The sequence below is a fragment of the Rosa chinensis genome, chromosome 6 (genome assembly GCF_002994745.2).
Source record: "Rosa chinensis cultivar Old Blush chromosome 6, RchiOBHm-V2, whole genome shotgun sequence".
NCBI lineage: Eukaryota > Viridiplantae > Streptophyta > Magnoliopsida > Rosales > Rosaceae > Rosa > Rosa chinensis.
Genome location: NC_037093.1, coordinates 61,893,432 through 61,906,774, shown reverse-complemented (window position 1 = coordinate 61,906,774; position 13,343 = coordinate 61,893,432). Strand labels below are relative to the sequence as shown.

The 13,343-nt window shown below is 39.3% G+C and overlaps 2 protein-coding genes across 3 annotated transcripts; both read right to left on the bottom strand.

Annotated features, from left to right (window-relative positions):
- Positions 1 to 1,097: 1,097 nt before the first annotated feature.
- Positions 1,098 to 6,147, bottom strand: LOC112174389 (heavy metal-associated isoprenylated plant protein 2). 2 transcript variants are annotated; one of them, XM_024312155.2, is made up of 2 exons: positions 5,816 to 6,147; positions 1,098 to 1,560 (listed from the first exon to the last, which is right to left on the bottom strand). In XM_024312155.2, exons 1-2 carry the CDS (start codon positions 5,843 to 5,845, stop codon positions 1,213 to 1,215), a joined length of 378 nt encoding a protein of 125 aa, XP_024167923.1. In that variant the 5' UTR covers positions 5,846 to 6,147; the 3' UTR covers positions 1,098 to 1,212. The 2 variants fall into 2 exon arrangements, with proteins under 2 accessions (XP_024167923.1, XP_024167924.1); XM_024312156.2 differs by lacking the exon at positions 5,816 to 6,147 and adding an exon at positions 1,781 to 2,054.
- Positions 6,148 to 6,848: 701 nt separating this feature from the next.
- On the bottom strand, positions 6,849 to 10,136 carry LOC112174388 (inositol-pentakisphosphate 2-kinase). The gene is made up of 8 exons (XM_024312154.2): positions 9,863 to 10,136; positions 9,676 to 9,780; positions 9,285 to 9,491; positions 9,013 to 9,160; positions 8,437 to 8,477; positions 8,195 to 8,305; positions 7,405 to 8,004; positions 6,849 to 7,237 (listed from the first exon to the last, which is right to left on the bottom strand). The coding sequence occupies exons 2-8, from the start codon at positions 9,775 to 9,777 to the stop codon at positions 7,082 to 7,084; spliced, it is 1,365 nt and encodes a 454-aa protein (XP_024167922.1). The 5' UTR covers positions 9,778 to 9,780; positions 9,863 to 10,136; the 3' UTR covers positions 6,849 to 7,081.
- Between the last annotated feature and the right edge of the window lie 3,207 nt (positions 10,137 to 13,343).

Genomic DNA, 13,343 nt, shown 5'->3' with positions numbered 1-13,343 from the left:
CTTTTTTTCTTCTTCCTCCCTTTTTTTTTTTTTTTTTTTTTTTTTTTTTCGGGCCCAGCCCTTCTCCTTTTTTTTTTTTCTCTCCTTTTTTTTCTTCTGGGCCGGCTGGGTCCTTTCCTTTTCTTTTTTTTTTCTTTTTTTTCTTGGGCCGGGTCCCTTCTTTTTTCTGTTTTTTTTTTCGGTCTTCTTCTTCTTCGTTTCTTCCCTCTGTTCTTCTTCGTTCGGTGCTGTGCGGGCTGTGCAGCAGGAAGTTGCATAGCGGAGGGCTGCTGGGCAGCGTTGGCTGGCAGGGGTGCGTCGCTGGTGGGATGGTAGGAGTGCAGGGGCTTTGCAGCAGGTGTTGCAGGTCGTGCAGCAGGAAGTTGCAGAGGAGATTTCGGCAGGAGGCTGGAAGATGCGCGGGTGTGCTGGCAGGAGGCGCACGACAGTGGGAGTTGCAGGCTGCGGCTGAAGGCAGACTTGCTGCAGGGAGGAGGCCGGAATGGAGTTTTTTTTTTGTTTTGTTTTGTTTTGGGTTGACGGCAGAGAAGAAAAAGTTTTTTTTTCTTCTAGGGTTTTTACTTTTCTGAAGCTAGGGTTAGAACTCGTGCTGATAACGTGTTGTAGGAGAATAGAATTGTGTGTTTATTATTGATAATAAGAGCCCTTATAAGTTACAAGGTATACAAAAGGTAAGAGAATCCGAATACAATTAAATACCTATAACACTTTCCTATTACAATTCTAAACCCTAGTTTGTAGAGGTACACATTATGTCGATATCCTTCAACATAAAGGTTCATTTCATTATTGTGAAGGTTTATATGATTAGCTGTCTGAAAGTGAACAAAATCTGAAACGTGACCATCGCTTCCATAGTCTATTTCTTCACAAACGTTGGAGAGGAGCTTTCAGTTCATGGTTTAGATTGGAATTGATTTATGGACAAGACCTTTGATTTTTATTATTTCATACTACATTCGTATACATCAAAATCAAATCAACATGTTTACATACCAACGACCAGTGAGAATTTGGTCGGAAACCTACACACGATTATGGATTTTGTTGAATTAACACAAACACATACACGTCCAATTCATTCATCAATTACAGAAATATTTTTTGCCTTTATTATTTAGCTTATCAGCAATGATTGAATTTTAACATGAAATACAACTGGCTATTATTGATACATGACGTTTCATATTACATACAGAACAGTAAATATAATTACATAACGGAACAGTAATTGTTATAACCATCTTCAGCAACCACATACCAGACATCACATCTTTGACATGTCCTTGGTATGTAAGGAACAAGGCCATGGCCGTCTTTGTCTTTCTTCTCATCCTTCTTCTCTTCCGGCTTTGGAGGACCGATGCTCACAACCGAAGCAGATTTTCTGAACTTCCTCACCTTGTGAATGACCTTTACCGGATCGGCTTCCCCGGTTACTGTCACTGTATTTTTTGACGGGTCCAGGACAATGGAAGTTATCCCTTCTACTGTTGCGACTAACTTCATCACCTTTTTCCTGCACTTTGAACACAGCAGCTCTACTGACACTACAGTTTTCTGCAGTACAGAGAATCAGTGGAGGTCAGATCAGATCAGTTATTTTGTACTTCTGTGCTCAGAAGAAAATAAATTCCATCTGAGTATTGCAGTGTGTCAGTGAAAGACACCGGTTGCCAGCCAACAACTAAATATTACATGGCAGGAAAAGAGAGGAAAAACAAAACACATGATGCAGGCAAAATAATCTAATGCAGGTACAGAGTGGTAGAAACGGAACCTTAGACATGATCTTGATAAAGAATCTTCCAGCGAAGATTTATAGAGAGTAAACTAGAACAAGCTACTAATGAAAGAAAAGAGATCTAGAGGAGACTAGTAGAGGTGCTATATATGAAATGCTCTCTCAGTACTCTATTCTGTTTGATTATACTTTCAGCATTTTGGTATTCTTCTATATTTGTTCGGTACAAATGACAGTCAGTAGTTGGCCAGAAGTAAATGCTATTCAGAAGGGCTCTTAATTGGATCACCTATGCCCTCCAAATCTCCAATATGCAATCAATGCAGAATTTACATTACCCACATCCCACATTCTAAGCTAAACCACAATTTTACAAAATGCCCATCCTTTCCTACTAGTCTCTATCTATTACAAAGTTCAACAACATTTTACGGCAAATTTAAATAAGGCGGGTACGAATGTACAGCAATATTGAGAAGAAAATTTAACTAGTGTCCCAAACAACTGTTTGTACAAAAACAGGTGTGTCAGTTTACAGCAAGTTTTAATTCTAGTAAACATGCTAATCACCCGAGTACACAACTATTTTTGAACAAACCAACTATTCTTATGTGATTTTAGCATTAGGATGTCAGCAGAAAATAATGAGGACCAGACATTACACAATGTTTTGGTCACTTGGTATATAGTAATGGCATTCAGTTTCTCATTTTGGCTTTAGTGGGCTCAGTTGAATGGGCTAACATTACCCACATCCCACATTCTAAGCTAAACCACAGTTTTACAAAATGCCCATCCTTTCCTACTAGTCTCTATCTATTACAAAGTTCAACAACATTTTACGGCAAATTTAAATAATGCGGGTACGAATGTACAGCAATATTGAGAAGAAAATTTAACTAGTGTCCCAAACAACTGTTTGTACAAAAACAGGTGTGTCAGTTTACAGCAAGTTTTAATTCTAGTAAACATGCTGATCACCCGAGTACACAACTATTTTTGAACAAACCAACTATTCTTATGTGATTTTAGCATTAGGATGTCAGCAGAAAATAATGAGGACCAGACATTACACAATGTTTTGGTCACTTGGTATATAGTAATGGCATTCAGTTTCTCATTTTGGCTTTAGTGGGCTCAGTTGAATGGGCAAACATTACCCACATCCCACATTCTAAGCTAAACCACAGTTTTACAAAATGCCCATCCTTTCCTACTAGTCTCTATCTATACAAAGTTCAACAACATTTTACTGCAAATTTAAATAATGCGGGTACGAATGTACAACAATATTGAGAAGAAAATTTAACTAGTGTCCCAAACAACTGTTGGTACAAAAACAGGTGTGTCAGTTTACAGCAAGTTTTAATTCTAGTAAACATGCTTATCACCCGAGTACACAACTATTTTTGAACAAACCAACTATTCTTATGTGATTTTAGCATTAGGATGTCAGCAGAAAATAATGAGGACCAGACATTACACAATGTTTTGGTCACTTGGTATATAGTAATGGCATTCTGTTTCTCATTTTGGCTTTAGTGGGCTCAGTTGAATGGGCAAACATTACCCACATACCACATTCTAAGCTAAACCACAGTTTTACAAAAGGGTCCTTGACCAAAAGCCTCAAAATGAGCCAAAGTTATCTCACTTACCCCAGCAAGAGATTTTTATTCCCACTTACCCTATTTGAAGTAAAATGACATTTTTGCCCTCAGCCTACTTGGAAAAAGACATCGATGCCATGCTCCTCTATCTCTCCTCTCTCTCCGGCACGAGCAACACACTCCCTCTCTCTCTCTCTCTCTCTCTCTCTCTCTCTCTCTCTCTCTCTCTCTCTCTCTCTCTCTCTCTCTCTCTCTCTCTCTCTCTCTCTCTCTCTCTCTCTCTCTCTCTCTCTCTCTCTCTCTCCTCACCCTCGCCGATGAGGACAACCATATAAACAAGCCTTCGAATCCCTCCCCTACTGGTCCTCCAACGACTTCGACCTCTACATCTCCTCCGATCCTGATTTCCTGCCGGCCCAGTTCGTCACCGTCTACGAAGAAGACGATGAAGACTTTGACGGTGAAGACGACATGGATCTGTTCCAGCAGTGCGTCGAGCAGTCTCAGGTAACGGCCCGTTCCGTTTTGGTCTCCGGCGACTCTGATTTTGGGGTTGTAGGGTTCTGATTTGATTTCGAATTTGATGCTTCGAACATTGTTTGCTATTTCTGATAGTCCAACTAGCTAGCTTAGCAGCAAGTTTGGCTCATCTCCGGCGAGATTTGGCGCTCGAGCTCGACCAAAATTGGGATTCATTGTGATTATGGGCAAATGAAGCAATATTGCTCCGTGTTTTGTGGTCAGAGAAGTTTGTTTGTGATTGCACACTAAAATTGCTTCTGTTGCGTACTATTGATGCAGTCAAGAATGGAATTTTGCTTCGTATTTAGAAAATTGCAGATGGTTCTGCATCAGAACTGCATAATTGCATGAATTATCCTCCTTTAGTTATTTACGAAACTTGTTTTATAAATTTTGTTGGATATTGTCTACATATGTGAATCTATGTCTCGATGCAGGTCTATCAAGCAATTGTTGCTTATACAAATAACAACAACTTGGTGTTTTTCTCGCTGTATTGATATTGTTGTTTATAATAAGTTGAAAAGCAAGGAAGATGGATATGTGGCTGGCTTTCTGGGAATACTATGGAAGATGGAGCCATAGCACTTTTTTTGCGGTAAAATGGGTCAAAAGCCCAAAATGAAAAGAAAAAAAAGTTCTATTAGGGCAATAGAGGCTCGTAAAAGGTCTATTGGGGGGGTAGTAAACGTCTATTTGAGGGCAATAGACGTTTTGAATTGATGTAATCTCTTCATTTTTTTTCTTTAATTGAAGTTTTATTTGTTTAATTTTGAAAAATTAGTTCTCATTCCGGTGACCGAAAGTTGTATTAGGGGGCAATAGACGTCTATTGGGGGGCAATACAAGTGTATTGGGGGGCAATAGACGTCACGTCTATTGAGGGGCAATACATGGCTGATAGACGTCTACTGGGGGGCAATAGACGTCTATTGGGGGGCAATACATGGCTGATAGTCGTCTATTGGGGGTCAATAGACGTCTATTAGGGGGCAATAGACTATTGGGCCAATAGACATCTATTGGGGGGCAATAGATGTCTATTGGGGGCAAAAAAACTTTCCGGTGAGATTTTCAGCAAATTCCGGTGGGCGGCAGCCGATGACCGAAATCCGGCGAAAGTTGACCGGAATCCGGCGAAAGTTGATCGGAATCCGGCAGCCCGTGACCGGATTCCGGCGGCCGGAAGCCGGTGACGGATTTCGGCCGCCGGTGACGGTCTCCGGCGAAGTCTCCTATGGTTTCTCTCTCTTCCATTTTCTCTCTCTCTCTCTTTAAGTAACAAAGGGGTGAGGGGTAAAATGGTATTAAAAAATAATTAAAAACAAAAAAAAAATCTTAATGGGGTATTAGGGAAGACTCCCTTAGAGTGTATTGGGTAAGAGGGAATTAAAAAAACTTAATGGGGTAAGTGGGAAAAAAATCCCTAGAAATGGGGTAAATGGACAAAACCCCTTTACAAAATGCCCATCCTTTCCTATTAGTCTCTATCTATTACAAAGTTCAACAACATTTTACGGCAAATTTAAATAATGCGGGTACGAATGTACAACAATATTGAGAAGAAAATTTAACTAGTGTCCCAAACAACTATTTGTACAAAAACAGGTGTGTCAGTTTACAGCAAGTTTTAATTCTAGTAAAAGTACACAACTATTTTTGAACAAACCAACTATTCTTATGTGATTTTAGCATTAGGATGTCAGCAGAAAATAATGAGGACTAAACATTACACAATGTTTTGGTCACTTGGTATATAGTAATGGCATTCAGTTTCTCATTTTGGCTTTAGTGGGCTCAGTTGAATGGGCAAACATGACCCACTTCTGGAACCTATTAATTCCTCTTTCTGTCCTACTTGAATCAGCTCCTTCAACTGCGTCAGATCCACCCACACAAGGAGATAGAAAGATGGAGAAGAGAGGCCAGAGACACTGACCTGTATACAGTTGAGAAGCTCTTTGTACATCACAAGATAAAGCCAAGTCACAGCCTTTATATTCAGTATAACAAATATTAAGCTGATCAAAATGGCAAAGTTGAGTGACCAGAGTGTACAGAATCTTCCATATTGGCCACACGTCCTGGTCCAGAGACGTATTCTAGTATCAGGCTCACTGATTCTTCCAAATCATGTGCTGTTCGTGGCTTGACAATGCAGTTACAAATATCAACTTCAAATCATACTTTGCAGGTCAGAGAGTTGTGAGAAATTTCATAAGTTACTGCCCACAGATGGTCCATTGTCCAAAACTGCAAGATGCTTTTGATAAAAGGATAAGCTGCACAATCAATGGGAAAAGATGAATATTTGGTTTGTTAAGGGAAACTTCAAACATATTAAGAACTATCATGAAAGCTTAAAACAATTAAAAAATAAATAAATTCGAACTAAATGAAAATATACAAACTCAGATCAACAGTTGATTCCCTAGGGAATCCGCTAAGAAAACAGAAGCATATGACAGTTCAGTAAAAAAAAAAAAAAAAAAAAGGTTAGAAACTTAGAAAACACCATGAGTAACTTCTGCATTTCTTTCCTATAGTTGTACTACAAATTGATCCAGCTGTATGAATTAATAGGCCATGTGAGCTTTGATGAAATCACTCTACAGTTAGTTATACGTCACTTTCACTGTAGATCCCCAAAATTCGGTTTTATCAATCTCTCCTCATCTCTTTTAAACAAGGGGTTCCATCACTCTGCTCTTCCCTTCTTAAACTCCATTAAGGAAGCGAGGAACATGCCTTGATTACAAAGTAGGACCAATTATGTATGATTTAACAAATTATATGATTTGCCTCCTAGTTAATGGGTAAACTCAACAGGATACTGTACTGCTCAACATTAGTATCAAACTTACAGTGCATAATCCGGTATCTTTATCTTTTCTACACAAACCCTTCATGCAAACACTAAACTTATCAGTGCATTAGTCATTGGTTGAGAAACGAGAGAGAGAGAGAGAGCCTTTTAACTTTTGAGAAACAAGACTAATACAGAAATGACGGCCAAAAGGCAAGAAGTTTGCATCTGATTACAATTTTTTTTGGCTGCACATAGCATTACAATTTCTGTTACACATAGAATTACAATTTCTTTTGTTACACATATTACAAGTGGAGACAGCAATAATCGACAGCATAACTTGAACTTACTCAAAAGTTTTAAAGTACAGCATCCTCCATGGCATCGTAACTAATCTCAGTCCGCAGTTTGACAAGCCTCGGTGCTTGTAGTTTTATTTAATCTTTCCTTAGTTTCCACCATTTCATTGTAGCAGCGTACGATTTTTTTGTCCAACTCATAATATTCTTCCAATTTCTTCAAAGATTTCAGATCCAGGTCAATGAAATGCACCTACGAAATTGCACCATAAATAAGCTATTAGGAATGATTTCCCCAACCAAGAACTCTAGTTTCCAACTTGAGCAAAATTAAATCTATGAACCTTTAAAGAATAAAAGTAAAAGCAATTCAGCTCTGAACTGCTATTATTGAAAGAAATGCTATAAAAATCCCAATACCTTGTAATCATAAAATTGATTGGTTGATTCCAGATACACATTATTATACGGAGATCCTGTACTCCCATCTTTCGTTGGTCTAAAACTAATCATCAAACTGCAGTCCTTTGCAGTGGCAGCTATCAAAAAATCCTTCACAATCTTTAAGCTTTCATCCAAAGAGAGGGAATGCAATGAAGAATATCTGTTTGACGCTTTGTCTTTACCCAATCCTGTACATACCATGCAAGGCTCAGAAATAATGTCATAATATGCATGGATAGCTCCATCTATGTCAAGATTATCAAGTTTCTGGATCTCCAGAAGCTGATCCATCACTCCAGATCTATGAACTGTCTCAGCAACAAGCTGTAGAAAGTTCACTGTGCGGAAGCCATCACTTCCCTGAATGACACCCTTAAGTGCTGTTTCAACTTTATCCCTAATCACCAAATTGGTACTTGCTGCACCACCACCCAATCCCCCAAATATTAGAGAACCATTCAAGAATACCCGGAAATTATTCTGTGGGGTAGCGAAGAGATCCTCGATAGCTTTACGTATTCTGTCCTTCGATCCAGAGAAGAGATCAAGTGGATCATATTCACTATATTCCGATACCTGTAACATAGCTTCAGAATTAAATATGATTTAACAAGACAAGAACCGGACTCCTTTTACTAATACTTGTGCAGCAAAGATCTAAGAACTAGATTAGACAACATTCCCATTAAATATCTGGGATGCACATGAGCAATTCAATTCCTGTTTTATAAATAATTTGACCAAAAGAAGAAGAGTAAAATAATACCTCTCCATCATGCAACTTTAGGGCCTGGTGCATCCTAAAACGAGTAATCCTCCGTTTGATGGCATTTCCTTCATCTATATACTTTGAAGTTGGGAGAAATCCACATTTTGGCTAATTTGGGGAAATTGAAAACAAAACAGGAATGAGAAAGTATAATTCGAAGGTTTTCTCATGTCTACTTAAACAGGAAAATTGCATGACAATTATAAACAAGAAAAAAAGGGCAACTAATGGAAAAGTACCTTTATCTCTACAGATATACAGGTTTCGCCTTCTTGAATACCTGAAATGTACAAGGCATATTCACTATCACGTTGTCTGAAGTCTACAGTAAAATAAACACTACTGCTCAAACTATTATGTGGTGGACATGTCAGAGCTTTCTCATACAATCGTTAATAAAAAGTTAAAACAAAAGGAAAAAAATTCTGGTCATATGCATGACAAGACATATCATATTATCATATAGATAGGAGTGTCTACATATTATTATATACATATTCCCTAGGACGCCAGGTAGAATACCATCTCCAGGTTTCTCTCCCTGCTTCCATAAGTTGTAGTGTAGATGTGTCTTAGAAAAGTAGAAGGCGGAGAGAGAAATTCTAAGTGGAAGTAATCAAACCAGGCATGGAAACAAAAGTTCAATCAAAGCCAAGACTATAAACCATTGTTCTCTAAGCTGGACCAACCATCACACAGATTACCCTATATACCTGACTAGCTATGATTGATTGATTAGTGCAGAACAGAAAGTTCCAAATGTTTAAATGCAAAACACGAACAAAACTTGTGACTGACAAAGGATCGCTAATTACCACTAGGAAAAAGAGAATGATCAGACATGAGAAGCACATAATCACATTCGGTATCAACTTTAGCAGCATCAACTCGAGAAGCTGGGCGCTGACAATTTACATTCTGCTCCACTGTCTCCAAGAATTCCCGAGAAGCATGGACACGCATCTGCCAAAATCCAACTTGAAGGTTAGACAGCTAAACCATCAAGTATACTTTACAACACTCAAAACTAAATGCATCAAAGTATGCTTCAATAGTTCAATACCCTCGCACAAACAACCATACATACCCCAGAATCAACAAACTTTGGACCCAATAAAGGGGTCATGACATGCTTCACATATAGTTGGCTGGCAAGCTCTCTGTTAGAGGAAGTTACTACGTCCTCCAAGTCTTTCCACACCAGGCGTTCATGCATGCTTAGTGCTGTGGGACTGCTAGAACGTTCGGACACATTCCTTTTCGCCGCCTTCTGTATGCGCATTACTTTCCCGATCTGCATACACCAATACAGAACCATCTTAACCTTAAACCAACACTACAACTACTCAAAAATTCATTCTTTCAATACCAAATTGCTTTTCTTTTTCAAGCTCATGGTTTTCATAATAAAAGATGAAAATGTCAACAAAATTGTTGGAACACTTTTATATGAGTGAGTAATGAAATTATGAACATACAAAAGCTGGGGAGGATCCGATGTAAGCAAGAACGAGATTAGCAGCGCCTTCGCCTCTGTACACCCATTCAGCAGCGTCTTTCTTCTCCAAAACGACCTCCATTTACTGCAATGCAACCCAGAAATCCAGTTTCTTTACTTGTCGAAAACCAAAAATTCTCAACTTGAAATCGAAATTTAAAATGTACCCAATTAGTGTCTTGTTGAAACCCTCTGAAAGAAATATCTGGAGACAACCCAAGATCGGAATGTGATGCTTTTATAGATAAGAGCAGAGAACAAAGTGACGCAAGTGAGGAATCTTCAATGCGACAACTCACACGCTTTTTATCGATAGCTGGCTTCACCTTCAAGGCTTCACTAAAGTCTGATTCTTTACCGCAATTCGATTCAGGTAGCTACTAACACAAGCGACCCAAAACCCAAAACCCATCCAAGATCCTTTTTGTTTTTTTTGAAACAGATTATAGTTCGATTTCCAGGAGTGACAGTTGTGTGGCGACAAGTCGATTAACGAACTTGGGCCATTGACAAAACAGTGTTTCATTGGGCCTGACACCCAGATGCTCAATCAGAAACTAAATTAATTTTGGTTTTTTTTAAAAAAAAAAATCAAAAATGGTTTTCAATACTTAAACAAAGACTAGAGAGAGCCTTTGGATGCATACATATGAGATTCAGGTTTTTTTTATCTAATGGGCACCAATCATATCAAACTCTACTACAAAGTATGACACATTTTAATCTTAGATGATAACGATAGTTTATTATGTTTTTTGGATACACAAAAAACGTAGACTTGAAGAGTCAATTATGTAGGTAGCGAGCAAACTTTTAAACACAACATTATTAAGTGGTCTCGTATTTTATCACCGCTCAAAGTCTTCAAAATATCGGAAATAGCTTAAAAACACGTTGATGAATTATTTAACAACGTGACACAACAATAATCTAGTATGTGTTAAAGGAAAAACACATTGTGTGCCTTCGTTAAAGCGACTGACGGAGAGGGAATCAAGGAATGAGTGATTACCATCAATCAGCGCAATTACGAATCAATCAACATTTAGTATCATTAATGTAATCGATATTTCCGTTGTAATTCTATCCCTATATAAATGGATTATGAAATGAAATGAGTAGACCAATTCCAATTGTCATTTTACTTTAACACGTTATCAGCACGCTCAGAGCCAATAGCCAAGACAAAAAAAAAAACTCTACTTTTCTGCCGCCAAAAAAAAAAAAAAATTCTCCCTAGGCCGGCCCTGCCCAGACCGCCTCACCTTTGCCTCTCCGACCAAGCACCACAGTGGCTAGCCCAGCACACGGGCCTCCAGGGCGGCCCCTGCAAACCCAACGCACGCACAGCCTCGCTGCCTAACCCCACCACCGAGCCCAGATTGGCCTCACTGCCCAGACCGCCCCCGCGCCTGCAACACCGGCAGATCCACCATTCCAGCCGGCCTCAACCCGCCGAATCCTTCTTCCCTTCACCGCCCAGCGTCCCCGCGACTGCGAAGCGCAGCCCCGGCCCAACCTCGCTGCACCCACACCCGGCCCAACCTCGCAGCCATTTGAATGCCGGCACCTGCAGCAGCCATCTGAACGCCGGCAGCAGACCCCTCACAAGAGAGTCAGAAGACGAAAAAACCAGAAGGAAGAAAGCAGAAGCAAAAAAGAAGAGAGAAAAATAAAGAAAGAAAAGAAGGAAGAAAAAAGAGAAAAAAAGAAAAGTGGTGACCGGGCCCAAAGAAAAGACCCGGCCCAAAGAAGAATAATATAAAAAAAAGGCAAATTAAGCCCTCTGGCCCAGGAAAAAAAAAAGAGAGAGAAAAAAAAAAGGGCCCAAAGAAAAGGCCCTCAGCCCAGAAATAAAAGGGAAAACAGGCCCTGTGCCCAAGAATTTGACAAAACATTTTCACATAGCATCAAAAAATGTGACCACGTGGAAAGGGACATGGGGATCGTGGAAACAAGATGCAAAAGGAAAGAGTTGACAATGAACCATGCTATAGGTGTGGATTCATTGGGCATTAGTACAAGAACTGCCAAGCAAATAACAGAGTAGCAGCCAATTACAAGAGGTATAGAGAGTCTAAAGAACAAGAGGCTCACTATATGGAAGAAGGAGGTCATGACCTAGACGTCAACCTTACAATTGCAGACTTCAATGGCAAAGAGGAACTTGCTAAGTCAATGGATGCTCTCAATCTTGACTGATCTGCTTTATTCATTTTAGGATTAATTTCAGTTTACATACTCCAACTTTAGGGCAATCTTCATGTTAGTCCCTATTCTTCTAATTTCATCAAGACTACCCCTGTACTCTCAATTTTAATCAGCCGTGTCCAATTCATCCAAATCTTCCGTCAAGTGATGACGTGGCAGAAGACAGAGTTGTGAAATTCCTATAGTGCCCCTCATCAAACTTAAATGAAAAAAAAAAAAAAACTAATATTTTTCTTCAATTTTCTTGGTTCTTTGGTTCTACTACAACTCTCTAGTTCTTCAGTTTTTGACCTGGTCTCTCAGAGTCAATCCCAGTCTGTTTACAAGGCTGGGTTTCCCTTCTTTCCATTTCCGCCGTTGAAAATGGAATTGAGAAACTACGAGTTTTCCACCCAGTGAGATTGGCTGCTTCACCTTCTTCAAGCCGCTGTAAATCTTCAACGCCTTCGATTTCGTCTTCACGAACCCGTTTTCTTGCATCGGCTTCCTATGGGTTTCGGGTTGAGTCGATAAGACACTGGTTCGGATGGGTTTGGGCCTCGGCATGCTGTAGCACGAAGACGATGACCTCGATCTCGATCTGTACATGGAGTCTGACTCCGATGAAGAAAACCTACTTCTGCAACTCAAATCCAAAGAGTTGGAGCTCGAATTCAAGAACCTTCTGTCGAAATCGGCCATTGAATTTCTTCGAACCACGACTTTCTCTACAGACGCAACTTTATTCTCCATCCATCTCTATTAAGCAGGCTCGCCGGAGACTCATGATTTCCTCCTCTGCTTTGACGGGCATTAATAGAAACAATACTGCATTGTTTTGAGGGTTTGTTGTATAAGGAAACGTCTTCCTTTGCTTCTTCATCTACAATTTGTTTTTGTGATTCAAATCACATTGCTCCTGGCTATGGGGGTTCACAATTTAGGTAAAGATTTTAGATTTTTTCTCTTGGGTTTTGTTCATTTTCAATTTTGTTTGTTTTCTTATTCTCAAGTTGCATGCTTTGTGGGTTTGAATATGAGATTTTGGACATTGGGTTTTGTCTATGTTCAATCTATCTGGGTTCAATGAAGTTTTGGACATTTGATAATTGAGAGTTGGTTAGATTCAATATATTCTTGCTTCATCTAAATCAATTGGGGTTCGTGTTCCTGTTAGTTTCTGCAAAAAGTTAGGATTTTGGGTTGATTGGTAATTGAATATTTGGGACTAAGTTTGGTTAGAGTGAAATGGAGGGATTAACTCTGATCTTGTATAGTATAGTTGTTTTTGCTTCTGTAGATTCTCAAAAACGGTAATAGATGCAGATTGAAGAACCAAGAAAATTGAAGAAAATGATTAGTTTTTTTTTTTTTTCATTTAAGTTTGATGAGGGGCACTATAGGAATTTGGCAACTCTGTCTTCTGCCACATCATCACTTGACGGAAGATTTAGATGG